This window comes from Lagenorhynchus albirostris, chromosome 7 (assembly GCF_949774975.1).
Source record: "Lagenorhynchus albirostris chromosome 7, mLagAlb1.1, whole genome shotgun sequence".
NCBI lineage: Eukaryota > Metazoa > Chordata > Mammalia > Artiodactyla > Delphinidae > Lagenorhynchus > Lagenorhynchus albirostris.
Window position 1 is genome coordinate 92,819,920 of NC_083101.1, and position 15,625 is coordinate 92,835,544.

General features: G+C 44.9%; 1 protein-coding gene across 1 annotated transcript in view; it reads right to left on the reverse strand.

Moving 5' to 3' along the window:
• Window positions 1–1,782, reverse strand: part of SHC3 (SHC adaptor protein 3) — a 140,985-nt gene extending 139,203 nt beyond the window's left edge. Inside the window, exon 1 of the mRNA XM_060153563.1 lies at window positions 1,197–1,782. Coding sequence (XP_060009546.1) covers window positions 1,197–1,652 — 456 coding nt within the window. The 5' untranslated portion in view covers window positions 1,653–1,782. The remainder of the gene's footprint in view (window positions 1–1,196) is intronic.
• Window positions 1,783–15,625: the final 13,843 nt, after the last annotated feature.

Below are 15,625 nucleotides of genomic sequence, written 5' to 3' on the forward strand. Positions count from 1 at the left end.
TAAAAAGCAGCTTCAAAAGGAGAAAAGGCCCATGTTTAATACTAATGATCATATTCCTTTGTCGGTACTTTTTAGATAGTTAAAGATAATCCACAAAGTTAACTGTTTCCTTTAATATTTGGTTCAAAATTACCAAGCTACAACATTTTCCCTGGGGATGTGATCTGTAGAATTTTTAAACTGGATCTGTAGCCAGTATGTATTGACTAGATGGCCTGCAGGTTTCTCAATGGGGTTGACGACACTGGAGACAGAGTTTGAGTCTCATTTCTTTTTAAACAAAAAGCCATGCCTTGGAGTGACCAGTCTGAAATAATGTAGTTTTGACCCCTTCCCCCTGTCTGTAGGCTATCTGCCCAGCTGGAGAGCGCTGTGGTGGCTCTCTACTGCCCGGCAGCCAGGAGGACATGATAAGCATGTGGCAGGCCAGTTGAATGCGGCTGAGTATTTGTTCTTTAAATATCATAGAATACTTGCATAAGGGAAGAATTTTGTGGACTACATCCGGCGTGATTGTATAATTCCTTGTGTTGGAGGAAAAAAATCTCCTTTCCAGCCTGTGGCTCAGCTCTCTTTAGCCTATTTAAATGGATGACTACAGTCCCCAAGGAAAAACAGTCCCAAATTCTCCTTCTGCTGCTGTTAACCAACACAGTTAGGTATGGAATGAAAGGCAGACACTAAAGCTGGGTAAGAAAGTACGACCCATCTGGTATAAAGCAAGGACAGCACTTGGCCTGCACTGAAAGGAGCTGGAAATTCTTGCTGTGGCAGAAATGAAACCACCTACCCTGCCACCTGGGGCAAACACAGCAGAAGTAGTGACACCACCTGCCTTTCTCATCGCAGGGGCTGCCCAGTTCCTCCAAGTATGTTCACTGTACCCTAGGTAGGCCTGATGCACAGTTTCCAAGGATAGTGGTCCATGCGGAGAGGGGTACTGGCCGGACACATGGCAAAGCGAGGTGGCAAAGGCATGCCAAAGGAGCGGAGCCAAGGGAAACCAGGACAGAGTGAGGTCACCGATTTCAAACCGTCTCCCAATGGATGCGCAACGGGCGCTTTTGCTGTGCCGGGTCCCCGCAGCCAGGCGAGCTGACTGCGAAGGAGTGACCTCCCGGCCTCCAAGGCGACCCACTGTGCCGGACGCCCCTTCGCCCGGGCTTTCCCACCCGGCAGCCCGCGCCCGCACCCACCTTGACGACGTAGGTGACTCCGGCCCCCAGCACCTGGTCGCTAGCGTGCGGGGCGCGGGGCGGCGGCTCGTCGCCTGGTCGGCCCTTCCTGGCGGCGCGCATGGCCGGGGCGCGGGGGCCGGAGGGCGCGCTGCCGTCCGGGGCGGCCAGGCTGGGCGCGCTGCAGCTGCCCGAGAGCCGCGCGCCCGCCCGCTCCCTGGCCGCCGACAGGCCGCGGAGGCCCGAGCTGGAGAGTTTCAGGTGGGACACCTTGTGGAGCAGGTGGCCCAGGCTGCCCGGCCCATCGTCGGGCGCCCTGCGCAGCGCGTCTCCGGACACCAGGTAGGGGGCCGCCGCCGGGGCCGCGCGCGCCGCCGAGACCTTGCCACCGCCGCTCACCGACAGGTTGTGCAGAAGGTCATCGACCGATGTCACCGAGTCATTCCTGAAGCGATTGTACTTGGTGCGTGGAAGCATGCCCCTCCGTGGGCTCGCCGCATCCGCCCGGGCGCTGCAGGTGCCGGCCCCGGCGCGGGCTGCCGCGCATAGCAGGCGAGCCGCGGTCCCCGGGGCGGGACGGAGCGGCCGGGACAGCCGGCTGGGGGGCGCGAGCAGCGGCGCCGGTCTACCACCGCTAACACCCCGCACGGCCGTGGCCGCGCAGCCCCGGCCCCGGACTCGGCTGCTGAGGGCGGCACGTTTGCTTTGCAAAAGTCATAGTTTCCTCTGATGAGCGCCCAGCTGCTTGGGGCTGCTCACAGCAAAAGCATGACTCACTCCGAGAGGAGACCCTTCTCAACAAAGGCTCGGTGAGCACTGCAAATCACTTCCTGTAGCAAAAAAAAAAGAAAGAAAAAAAGAAGAAAAAAACCACATACACCCACTGACAGCACACTAGAGCCAATCAATTCTCAAATTTCCTTTCTCTACCTTCCCAGATATTTCCTTCCAACCTTTGGATTTTCACCTCCCCATCCCCCGACCCCCCTCAGCATTTGTGCCAGAGGTAAATCCAGTTCCTTCAGATGATCAGATGAACTTTCTGAAACCCATTATTCTATGCTAGGTTTTTTTTTTTTCTTCCCTGTTCAGCCCATCTGTGTGAGCCTGGAAAAGTGTCTGACGGCGCAGCGTTAAAATGTGACGAAGGATTTTTAAGAATAAGATCTTCAGCGGATCCTCATGAATTCTGATTTGGAAAGCAGCAGGAATTGTTAAATAGCCAAAAAAAAAAAAAAAAAAAGAAGAAGAAGAAGAAGAAGAAGGGGAAATATTCACTCCCAGGTGAACATAAAATACCAATTTCCAGGGTACTTTTTCTTTTCAAATCAACAGAGCAGCCATGACAAGTGCCTTTGTGGCAATGCAGTTCCTCAAAAAAAAAAAAGAAAAAAGAAAAAATCTGCATAGGAACTTCTGCCCAGAGCCAGTGAGGGTCTCTTCCCTGCTAATTTACAACAGTCTTTCTCAGCCAGGGTTAAGTTGAAAACCTACTTCCGAAAAAGAAGAGTGCTTCTTTGATGAATGGCAACAAGCTCCAGAAATCCATTCCAAAAAGGGGGCTGTGCTTGAAGCTTTATTCCAACTGAATGTGCTCAAGCTCTGGAAAAATGCCTAAAAACGCTACAAATACATTTCAATATCCCTTTAGTTGCTGCTTGCAACCCTGCAATAAGGACGGAAAAAAAAAATGCAGCTGCTCTCATTACACATCAAATCCGCAGAAAAATGCCTTATCTTCAGGAGTCAGACACGGGCTGCAAGTGAAAAACACAGGCCTCCTTCCTGTCAGGCAGAACAGAGCATTGCCCCCCCCACCCCCAGAAGGTCTACGGAGGCGCAAACCCACTGACCCCTGTCACCATGGGCTCTGCCGGTCTTCATTGTCTACTGAGAGAAGCTGCCAACACAGTGAAAACGCTCCCTGTCCAAGTTTCCCGGCTACTTCTGTGCAAAAAATGAATTTACCTCTAGCATGTTATCAGGTCACCCTGAGTCTTCTCACACCCACGACTAGACATGTGACACTTGAGGCACCGAGCCTTGAAGAGCTTTATGGAACAAGGTGTAAGGAGTGCCCCTGATGGCGGGCCAGGTGAGGCCCGCTGCAGGGAAGCAGGAGCGCAGAGGAGCGGCGGCCCCCCTCCCAGGGCTGCAGGCCTAGCCGAGCAGCCGCATGGCACTCATTTTTTTCCTTCCCCTTGCTGGCATAGCAACAGCAAAGGCACACCCCAGAGATGATGGTGATGCTTATCCAAGTCCCCCAAAATCTAAAGCAAAACTGCCCTATCATGCCCAAACCGTGATCTTCATTAGAAGCAGACAAAAACAGCAAAATGTGAATGAAATGCTGTTTGTGTGAATGAAAGGGCTAGCGAGCGAGCCAGCGTTTCTGTGAATGAAGCAGGGCCTTGCAGCCGGCGCCAGGCAATCCCCTGGTTCCAGCGGACTCAGCCAATGAGCATCCGCCCTGATGACTCATTCAACAAAAGCTTGCTCAATAGTGGAAGATTCCATTTCAATCAAAGGCGGGATCTTTCATCCAACGGCAGTGTGGGAAAAAAAAAAAAAAAAAAAAAGCCAGCTTGATTACAAAGATTCAGGGAGGAAGGAGACCGCTGTTACAAAGAGAGGAAAAACTAGTTTTTCCAAGGAAATTCAAGAACCATTGGATAGGTATGAGTGTGAACAGGATTGCCCTCTTGGAAGTGAGCTGTGCCCTAAAACTTTCATTCAGCCATTCATTTACATCAAGGAGCAACCATGAATGTGCCATTCTGTTCAGCATTTATTATGAATGTACAGTGAATGCACATTCAAACCTAGGCTCCTCGCCCTTGATTCTTTTTGTGAAAGGAGTATAGAACAGGCATGCACGTTCTGAGTCTCCAAGGAGGAAAAAAAAAAAAAAAGCTACAATGTTAACCCTTTAGCCAACAGGAGACTTTTATTTCTTTTGTTATGATGAAGCAAGTAAAGGGAAATTGACCATTTTAAAATGTAAATAGCAATATAAATTTACCACATGTAAGAAGATACATAATCTAAGAGTGTGATTAGTATTTTAAGAATACAATAGTACAGTAAAACCTCATTTCAGGAAGATGGTATCAGTATTTTGGAACATAGGAGAAAAGCAGAAAGACAATCCCAAAGGCTTCTTAGCAGCAAACTAGAAGCTGCAAGCCCAGCCAAGAAGCCCCCCGCACCCCCCCACCGACAGCCTTGTGGGCCCTCACTGGGGGCTATTACTGCTTATTTTAGACATTATCCCAAAAGCCCGAGTATTGAGTTTATCAGCCTGTGACTACATAAAGATGGATGATGGATGAAATTTTCATAGTCTGGTGACACAGACAAAAACAGAAAAAAAGGAAACCATTATTAAGTCAGTCTCGAGAAAGCCAGGCAGCCTTTCCAGAATATTTCAGTTTTTCTTTTTAAATCTATTCATTTAAAAGCATATTGATTTTCTATTGCTGCCATAACCACAAAATCAGTGGTTTAAAACAACACAAATTGGTTATATCCTGGTGCTGTAGATCAGAAATCCAAAATGGCTTACATGGGGATAAAGTCAAGACGTGGGCAGGGCTCATGCCTTTTGGAATTTCTGGAGAAGAATCCTTCTCCTTGCCTTCTCCTGCTTCTAGAGACTGTCCAAACAGGTATTCCTGAGGATGGGCCATAAGTTGGGCTCTGAGGAGTGTGGCTTTGCCCCATAGAAGGTTTCTTTCTAGCAAGAGAGGCAGAAAATTGAAAATTAATATTATAATGCAGTATGCTATGTAAATGTTTTAACATGTGTGAGATACAAAAACTATCCAGAGGGGGCCATGCTGAGCTTGGCTTAAGGATGTCAGGGGTGACTTCAGTGGGGAGATGACCCCCAAGCAGAGTTTTGAGGGACTGCTGGGATCTTCCAGGTAGGCTGAGAGGAAAAGGTACTTTGGGAGGAGATGCTGTGTGGGGAACAGCTCAAGGCTTGAGCGGGCTCAGGATTTCCAGAATCCTGTGTAGATTGGTTGGGCTGATGTGGAGTGTTGAGAAGCCAGGCCACTAAGAGGGCTAGACCTGGAGGGTCTAGGAATATCCGGTAACTTCCTCAAGATGCTCAAGCAGACCTGCAGTGGCTTGAGAGGGGTGACACAGTCAGGTTTGCATTTTATGTGGACACCTTGACAGTGATGCAGGGTGGCTCTGGGGAGTTGTTCACAGTTGGGGTCTTAAAGGAAGGCCAGAACAGTGGTCTGGAAAGGAGACAGTAAAACAACCTGGATGACAAGGATGGGTGAGGGAAAGTGGAGCAGGTTGGCTTGTCTGGAGGCAAAGTTGAGATGGAGTTTGGGGGGTGCAAGATGCGTTAGGGACCAACCTCCATGGAAGGCAGGAAGAGGCTGCAGGATTGGGCAGGTGGAGGGGTGCGGCTTTGTGAAGCCACATATGCCCCAGCCTGGTGGCCCCCCCAACTGAGGGTCCCCTTAGGGTCTGCAGGGCTCCCCTCGCCCCCTCACTCCTCATCCCCTCAACTGGCCCAGGAGTAATGGCCTCCAGCCAAGCAGCCTCTGCAGCTGAGCCCTTGAAGGAGTGGGCAGTGGAAACTACCTGCTCGCCAGAGCCTGGCAGCAGGGCAGGAGCCGGCTGTGGAGGAGTCTGATCAGGGCCTGCTGCATCTCCCCTGGAGAGGAATGCAGAGCAAAGGCTATAATTCTGACTTGGGTGGTGAGCCTGAGTGAGTCTCATCCATTAAGATAAAGAGCACAGGTGGCTGAGGGAAAGGTAAGGGCTCGGTTCTGAATGCATATGAGTAGTGGCACTTCCATGGAGAGCTGTCCAGAGCTGAGGAACAGTCAGGGCTGGAGACTGAAACTTAAAAGTCATAGGCGTGCAGGTAATGTTGAGTCTCCGGAGACTGGTGCAAACTTAGGCAGGAAGAACAAAGAGGAGGGATTCCTAAGGAAATGCCAGACTTCCCACATGGGAGCTGAGAAAAAATGATCAGGATTTGGAGGATACATATGGAAATCTAATTTGATGGATGCCATGTGTCTTAGTTGGGATTGTTATAACAAAGTACCATAGACTGGGCAGCTTTAATAATAAACACTTATTTCTCACAGTTCTGGAAGCTGATCGAATCTCCAGCAGATTTGTGTCTGGTGAGGACCCATTTCCTGATTCATAGAGTGCCACCCTGAGTCCTCACATGGTGGAAGGGGCAAAGGAGTTCTCTGAGGTGTCTTTTATAAAAACACTAATCCCACTCATAAGGGCTCCATCCTGATGACCTGCTCACCTCCCAAACCCAAACCTCCATATACCATCACACTGAAGGTTAGGTTTCAACGTATGCATTTGTGGGGCACAAATATTGTTTTCAAGAGAAAATCAGTGATGGTGAATAAGAGCAGCAATGGCAGTCATAACTTCTTTGAGCATCCCCATGTGCCAAGTGATGCACACCCGTTATCTCCTTCAATCCCATGACCTTGAGATAGAGTTTACATCCCATTCTGCACAGAAAGAAACAGAGGATCAGAAGGGTTATGAGATGTGCCCAGGCCACACAGGGTTAGGAACTGGCCATTCTGTCTGACTCCAAACCCATGTTTATGACCACAGCCTCCGAGAGCTCAAGTAAGGACCTGCTGAGAATCACCTATGGAGGCGGTGATTACCCATCACAACACCTTAGCAGGAAAATGGAGGGGCTGCCACTTAGGTCACAGGATGGTGCCAACCGAATGGGAGATGATGAAATGTATGAAAAAAACTCATACTTTTCAGAAGACTAAGTGCAACAAAAGGGAAGATATAGGGCAATGGTTGGAAATACAGCAGGGAGTATAGAACAGGTGATAGAAGAGTTACGGGCATGTTTAGAGTAAAGGTGAGGGCTTTAGAGTAGAACAGAATGGGAGAGATGGAGATCCAGGAAAGGGAGGGTCAAGAGGAGAGATGGAGCTATCAGCCTAGAAAGGATGGTGGGGACAGGGAGGAATGGGGGCGCAGATCATTTGGGGTTGAGTAGGAAACAGGTGGTTTCAAGGAGGAGGCCTTAGTGAAGACATGTTTTCAGAGATGGGGTTAAGGAAGTCCAAAGGTTGGTGACTGTGGACAAGGAATGTACCATTTCTATAAGCATCAAGCTATTAGCCACTGCAGCTGCCCAACTGTGCACCCTAAGGGGAATTCAGGATGGAGAAAAACAGGAAACATTCTGTGCCTTGGATAGTTAAAATGCATATATCAAGGAACAATTTCAATGAATCCAGATTCTTGCACCTTCAAAAACATAGAAAAGCACTAAAATCATTGAGAAGTCTGTTTTTTGTGATTAGCAGTAATCTTCTGATGTTTGACTACATCTTTTTTTAACAGCAAAAAAAACTCATATATATCCTGGCTCCTCCCTTACCTCTTCAGAACAATTTCTTCAGAGCTTTCTGAGAGGCTGTCTCCAGGGTATAGTCCTCAATAAGACTCCCAAATAAAATTTAACTTGAAACTTCTAGCTTGTGCATTTTTCTTCAGTCAATATAACACACCAGGGATTCCTAAGAGCCAGAAGACATTCCCACCTTTAGGGCTGAAGGAATGGGAAGACAACTGAATTTCTGGAGCCAGTGGAATTCCAGCTGGAAATTTGGAGGTAGGGCTGCCAGGACGAGTTATAGTTTTGGAGGAATAAAGTTGCTGACAGAGAAGTAGAACCAATGATGCGGAGGTAACAGAGATTAAATACCCCAGTTTCTCTCTCCCCAGTCTCTGACATCCTGTGATTCCCTCTTATTAGCCAAACTCACGGGAAGCCAGAGGTCCAAGGAGATTGGTAATGGGGAGTGAGGGGGCAGCCTCCCAGGCACAGAGCAGGCTGGGCAGGGTAAAGGGAAGTGGACCACAGCCATCACCGTGAGGATAAATCTGTCTGTGACCATGGTAAGAAGCCAAAAAATTTTTATACATAATGTGGATGTTACACCTGATTTCCTCTGTAACACAAAAGGCAAGATTGTAGTTAAAAAGTAAGAGGGATCCATTTAAGTAAGGAAACTGAGGTGAGAATGAACACTTAGAGTGCCTGCTGAGGGGAACAGAGGATGTTACTGAGGAAGAGCGATGGTATCCCTGCACAGCGTTATGAACCCACCATGACTCTGTGGTGTCCCCAAGGGCAGAGGTGTGATTTTTTCTAAAGGGTTCATCTGCCAACATATGAGCTGGAAGACAGTAGATCATTAGGTAGAGGGTTCATTCGAGGATGCAGGCAGAGAAGGAAAGGAGAGGAGAAGGCAGGCTAGCAGGAGTGGGACATGAGCTGTGGGGAGAAGAAGGACAGAGATGGAAGTGGCCATGGAAGGAGTATCAAGTGCAGCACGGTGGCATTGAAGAGGAGGAACACTGGGGAGGTGGCAGCCTGGATCCTTTGGGATGCAAATCTCAGGGAAGTGGCAGGGAGCAGAAGGTCCCTAATGGTGCCCCTGAGGCAGAGGAGCAGCCTCACAGGTCCCTGGATGTAGGAATGTCTGTGGTATAGGAATCCTCTGTAACAGGCCACCTGATGGCAAGAAACCTGGGTGCTGAAAACTGGGTGTGCCAATGGTTCAGCACTGAGAATAGTTTCTTTTTAAAAATTTAATTTTGCTTTTTAAAACTGAGGTATAGTTGATTAACAATAGTATATAAGTTTCAGGTGTACAACATAGTGATTCACAATTTTTAAAAATTATACTCCATTTATAGTTATTATAAAATGTTGACTATGTTCCCTGTGCTGTACAATATATCCTTGTATCTTACTTATTTTATATCTAGTAGTTTGTATCTCTTAATCCCCTACTCCTCTCTTGCCCCACCCACCCTTTCCTCTCCCCACTGGTAACCACTAGTTTGTTCTCTATATCTGTGAGTCTGTTTCTTTTTTGTTATATTCACTAGTTGGTTTTATTTTTTAGTTTCCACATAAAAGTGATAACATACAGTATTTGTCTTTCCCTCTATGACTTATTTCGCTAAGCATAATACCCTCCAGATTCATCCAAATTTCTGCAAATGGCAAAATTTTATTCATTTTTATGGCTAAGTAATATTCCATTTTGTGTGTGTTTGTGTGTGTGTGTGTGTGTGTGTATATATATATATATTTATATATATACACACATATGTATATATATACACATCTGTTGATGGACAGTTAGGTTGCTTCCATATCTTGGCTATTGTAAATAATGCTGCCATGAACATTGGGGATGCACGTATCTTTTCAAATTAGTGTTTTTGTTTTCTTTGGCTAGATACCCAGGAGTACAATTGCTAGATCACATGGCAGTTCTATTTTTAGTTTTTTGAGGAATCTCCATACTGTTCTCCACAGTGGCTGACCAATTTACATTCCCATCAACAGTGCACAAGGACTTCCTTTTCTCCACATCCTTGCCAACACTTGTTATTTGTTGTCTTTTTGATAATAGACATTCTGGCAGGTGTGAGGTGATATCTCATTGTGGTTTTGATTTGCATTTCTCTGATTAGTGATGGTGAGCATCTTCTCACGTGCCTATTGGCCATCTGTATGTCTTCTTTGGGAAAATTTCTGTTCAGATTCTCTGCCCATTTTTTAGTTGGGTTGTTTGTTTTTTTGATGTTGAGTTGTATGAGCTGTTTATGTATTTTGGATATTAACCCCTTATCAGATACATCGTTTTCAGATATCTTCTCTCATTCAGTAGGTGGTCTTTTCATTTTATTGACAGTTTTCTTCACTGTGCAAAAGCTTTTTAGTTTGATGTAGTCCCACTTGTTTATTTTTGCTTTTGTTTCCCTTGCCTGAGGAGGGATATCCAAAAAACTATTACTAAGAACAATGTCAAAGATCTTACTGCCTATGTTTTCTTCTAGAAGTTTTATGGTTTCAGGTCTTACATTTAAGTCTTTATTCCACTTCAAATTTATTTTTGTGCATGGTATGAGAGAGTAGTCCAGTTTGATTCTTTTGCATGTAGCTGTCCAGTTTACCCAACATGATTTAAGAGGCTGTCTTTTCCCCATTGTATATTCTCACCTCCTTTGTCATAAATTAATTGCTCATATATGTGTAGTTTTATTTCTGGGCTCTCTATTCTATTCCATTGATCAATGTGTCAGTATCATGCTGTTTTGATTACTGTAACTTTGCAATATAGTTTGAAATCAGGGAGCCTGATACCTCCAGCTTTGTTCTTCTTTCTCAAGATTGTTTTGACTATTTTGGGTGTTTTGTATTTCCATACACATTTTAGAATTATTTTCTCTAGTTCTGTGAAAAATGCCATTGGTGTTTTGATAGGTATTTCTTTGGGTCTGTAGATTGCCTTGGGTAATATGGTCATTTTAACAATATTAATTGCCAATCCATGAAGATGATATATCTTTCCATTTGTTTGTGTCATCTTCAATTTCTTTCATCAGTGTCATATAGTTTTCCTTATATTCCTTTGTAAAATAAATTATAGCTTTTCCTGAAGAATTAATTCATTTAGAAAACATGTAGGGACTTCTTTGGTGGCCCAGTGGTTAAGAATCTGCCTGCCAATGCAGGGGACACAGGTTCGATCCCTGGTCTGGGAAGATCCCACATGCCACAGAGCAACTAAGCCCATGTGCCACAACTAGTGAGCCTGCGCTCTACAGCCTGTGAGCCACAACTACTGAGCCCACACAACACAACCTCTGAGCCCATGCGCTGCAACAAATAAACCCCATGTGCTCTAGGGCCCGCGTGCCGCAACTACTAAGATAGCATGCTGCAACTACTGAAGCCCACGTGCCTAGAGCCTGTGCTCCACAACAAGAGAAGTCACAGCAATGAGAAGCCAACACACAGCAATGAAGAACCAACGCAGTCACAAAAAAAAGAAAAAAAATTTAGTGGATTCTATAGTCCTGTCAATTCCTTGGTCATATGCACGTCTAGTTTTACGTAGAAACAATTTAATGCTTTCTCTTTTTCCTCTAAAGAATCTATTTTCAGAGACAATTTGTTTTGTAACATAATCTCCACAAATATATTTCATGGCTGAATAATGTTCCATGGAATTGAGAAAATATAATTCCCTTAGGCCTTCCCCATCACTGGACACTTTTGTTGTTTCTAATTTATCAGTGCCATAAACATTGCCATAATGAGAGCCTTTACACATCCAACTTGCTTTATATCATTGGATTATTTCTCAGTATAAACCACAGGGAAAGCAAACTTCCATAGCTCTTGATTAGTATTGCAAAATGCCTTTCCTGAAGTCCTTTATGTTTTCAGCTCTGACAGCAGTCAGTAGGAGTAGACCTGTGTCTCTGAAACCTTTTTTTGGTTTTCATATTTGTAAATAGTTTCTCTTATTTAATAGTTGCAGGATGGTTATTCAAGGGTCTGGGCTTTTAACTGGTGGAGACAGTGCCATATTTCTGCCTTCATTCTGATTGGTTGGCTCCAAACCAAAAGTGGTGAGATTTGCCCAGATCTGGAATGGGGGCCAGGGGTGGGGGGCGGGGAGTCTGCCTGTGGACTTGAACTTGTACAGACCCTCACCCATAACTTTCCATCAAACACAGGCCTTGCTTTGGATCTCACACTCATCTTTCTGGACTCACAGTATTGTTTGGGCTATTTTTATTTTGGATTATTTTTGCCAGACTCTGTGTGGGTTTTTACTATAGTCAAATGTTTACCATTTTTACCTTTTTCAAAAAATATTTTAGTATATATATAATTATGTATAATATAGTTACATTGTTATATAATTACTTACATATTGTGTAATATATTATGCATTATGATTTACACATAAATATATATACTAATATACTTATATAATCTATATTGGTATAATACTGATATATATTAATTAAAAGTACTACTTCTCTTTCATATGGATATATGCTGTGATTCATACATAATTATATATACTAATATATTTATATAGCCTACATTTGTACAATGTTTATATATATTAATTATATGTATTATTGCTCTTTCATATGGATTTATTATGTCTTATGATTTACACATAATTATATACACTAAAATGCTTATACAATCTTTGTTGGTATAATATTTATATATATTAATTACATATATTATTTCTCCTTCATGTGGAGAGTCAGAAGCAGCAACACTGGTGCATCAATATGCTGACACTGGTACCATGGAAAGACCTTCACTGTCTCAGAGGCACTTAGCAAGACTGAGAATGCAAAATCCTGTAAGTTTTCCCACGGCCGTCACCATGCTGTGTTGTGTAGTTCTCAGATGAGGATCCCCTGGTGGGCTTAACACCACAAAAATGGCTGGTCCCATCTGGAGTTTCTGATTTAGTAGTTGTTGGTGGTTCCCAGGTGATCACCATGCTGCCCAGTTGGTTTGCACATAAACAATGCCTGCTGACCACTCAGCAGCTGTGCAAGCCAGTGATCCCCAACTGAAAACCAAACCCCTGGACATGTTCCAGCCATGGTGCACAACAGACTGCAATGGTTCCACCTGCCAGCATCTGGGAACATCAAGGTGGTTAACCTTGATAAGGCTGGCAAGACAAAATTCTGGCAAATTCCTGTCACGAGTCTTTGAGGAGCTCAGTAGAACTCTTGGAGAACTTCACAATGTGAAATCCTTCTGCAACAGTTTCCAATGTTGGCTGTACATTGGAAATCTTGAGAATTTCCTAATCAAAGAAGCCAGAAATTTAAACCAAGAACCCCCACAAATAAATAATGGCTAAAACAATGGGCCGAATACTTTTCTAAGTACTTTAAATGTTCTTTCACTTTTACTAGCTCCCTAATCACATATGCACTGCCATTGCCTTTTGTATGTGGGGAAACTGAGGCACAGAGAGCTTAAGTAATGGTTCACAGTCACAGGCTAGTTAGGATAGAGCCAGACCTTGGCTTCGGCAGCTCTGGTCCACCAGGCTGTTGATGACTGACCTACAGCCTTAGGAGTTAGCAACACCAGGTACCTGGGGACTTGCGTGCAAAGGAGAGGGGCTGACATAAGCAGGCATACTTGAAAGTCTTTTTAAAAGTAGTTGGATCCCAGGTCTTTTCTCCACACCACACATCCAGGCTGTAGCTTCCTGCCCACCCTGTCAAAGATAAGCTGTTTTTGCTTTGGAGAAGGTGGAGTGGAGGTGTCTGTCCTAAGACACCAGGTGCAGATAAGAGTGAGCACAGCAGGGGAAAGGCTGGGCTGGGAAATGTACCCACAGTGAGGCCACCGCAAAGGCCTCCTGCTCTTCCCTTTTGATAATTAAAACACAACAGAAATTAAAAATCCATTTCATACAGGGTTTGGAGAATGAAATTGAGGATGTCTAGAAAGCCAAACAAAATTACAAAATGATGGAAAGTAGAAAAGATAAGAAATTAGACCTCCAAACCAGAAGATTCATTAGCCAAATTATAGGAGTTGCAGGAAGGAAAAAGAGCGATAGAGATAGAGGGGAGAAAGGAGGGGGGAGGGGAGGGCAGGAAGGAAGGAAGGAAAGAAAGAAGGAAGGAAGAAAGGAGAGAGAAAAAGAAAGGAAGGAAGGAAGGGGAAATGAGAAGAGAGAATGAAATAACACAGCAAAATTTCCCAGAACTGAAGCACATAAATACTGAGACTGACCAGGATTCAGGTACAAAGAGACCATTCTGTGTGGAAAAGCCTCAGTGGGAGAGAGAAAGAGAGAAACAGGTCACATATAAAGAATCAGGTGGGGGGGGGTGAGAGGGGAGGGTGAGCTGGGACGAAGTGAGAGAGTGGCATGGACATATATACACTACCAAATGTAAGGTAGATAGCTAGTGGGAAGCAGCCGCATAGCACAGGGAGATCAGCTGGGTGCTTCGTGTCCACCTAGAGGGGTGGGATAGGGAGGGTGGGAGGGAGACGCAAGAAGGAGGGGATATGGGGATATATGTATACGTATAGCTGATTCACTTTGTTATAAAGCAGAAACTAACACAACATTGTAAAGCAATTTTACTCCAATAAAGATGTTTAAGAAAAAGAATCAGGATCAGGGAATTCCCTGACAGTCCAGTGGTTAGGAGTCTGCGTTCTCACTGCCGAGGGCCCGGGTTCAATACATGGTCGGGGAAGAAAGATCCCACAACCTGCATAGCATGGCCAAAAAAAAGAGAAAGAATCAGTATCAGTGGACTTCCCTGGTGGCACAGTGGTTAAGACTCCACACTCCCAATGCAGGAGGCCCGGCCCGGGTTCGATCCCTTGTCAAGGAACTAGATCCCACATGCATGCCACAACTAAGAGTTCACATACCACAACTAAGGAGCCCCTGTTCTGCAACTAAGGAGACTGAAAGCCACAACTAAGAAGTCCACCTGCCAGGAGAGCACGGTACAGGAATGTAAAACCAGACACAGAGAGAGGCAGTTCAGACTGCTGATGGGGGCTTGGGGGTACTACTCGTGATAAGTACAAAGAATACGAAACAAATTTAAAAGGCAACTTTTCATCTCCAAGGAATGTTAAGGAGTTGGGGCAGAAAAGGAAGACTAATTGCAGCGTACTACATGGGTCAGTTCTCAGTAATATTTGCATAATCAAAATAATGTAAACACTGAATGTTAATCTAACCGAAGTACACTATAATTGTATTGGAAGAACTGGGGTTTGGAAAGTGCGTATGTGGTGTGAATGTATTATAAATTTCAAAGAACCAATTGATTCTAAGGAATAATTGAGACTCATGGCTGCTGGGGTGTGAGAAATAGAAAAAGAATGGATGGGGGCTGCCATTTCTCCAGACAGGCCTTGTACAACTGATGGACCCCTCAGATGACGTGCACACATAACTTCAGCCCAGAGTTTTGTAGATCAAGTACTGCAGTCAGAAACCCCAACCAGGAAAATAATTGTATTTTCCCTTAAGCCTCTGATTTTGACAGTTTTGTATCTTCATGGTCTTAGCAGAAGTAACTGGCTGTAAATGTATTTCCAGATATCTGAGTTAATTGACATGTTGGGTGAAATTTCTTATGATTGTCAGTCGGTCTGTGTGGTGAGAGATGCCTGGTTTTATAGAAATTCATACTGAGTGGTTCTGCCAGTCATTTGACCTGTGCTTTGGCTGATCTTTGGGTCACTCCTGCTGGCAGCCTCAAAGGCCCATCTATCCTCAGGGCAGGGTATTACCATTTGCTAAGAGGGCATGCAGCTCATTCATAAAAATTTAATCTAGGAGGAATGCAAAATGGTGCCAACACTATGGAAGATAGCTTGGCAGTTTCTTAAAATGTTAAACATAGACTTATGTACCCAGCAATTCTACTCCTTAGAATCTACCCAAGAGGAAGGAAAATATATGTCCACAAAAGACCTGTGCACAGATGTTCATAACATCATTACTCATCATTGCCAAATAGTGGAAACAACCCAGATGTCCATCAATTGGTGAATGAAATACTAC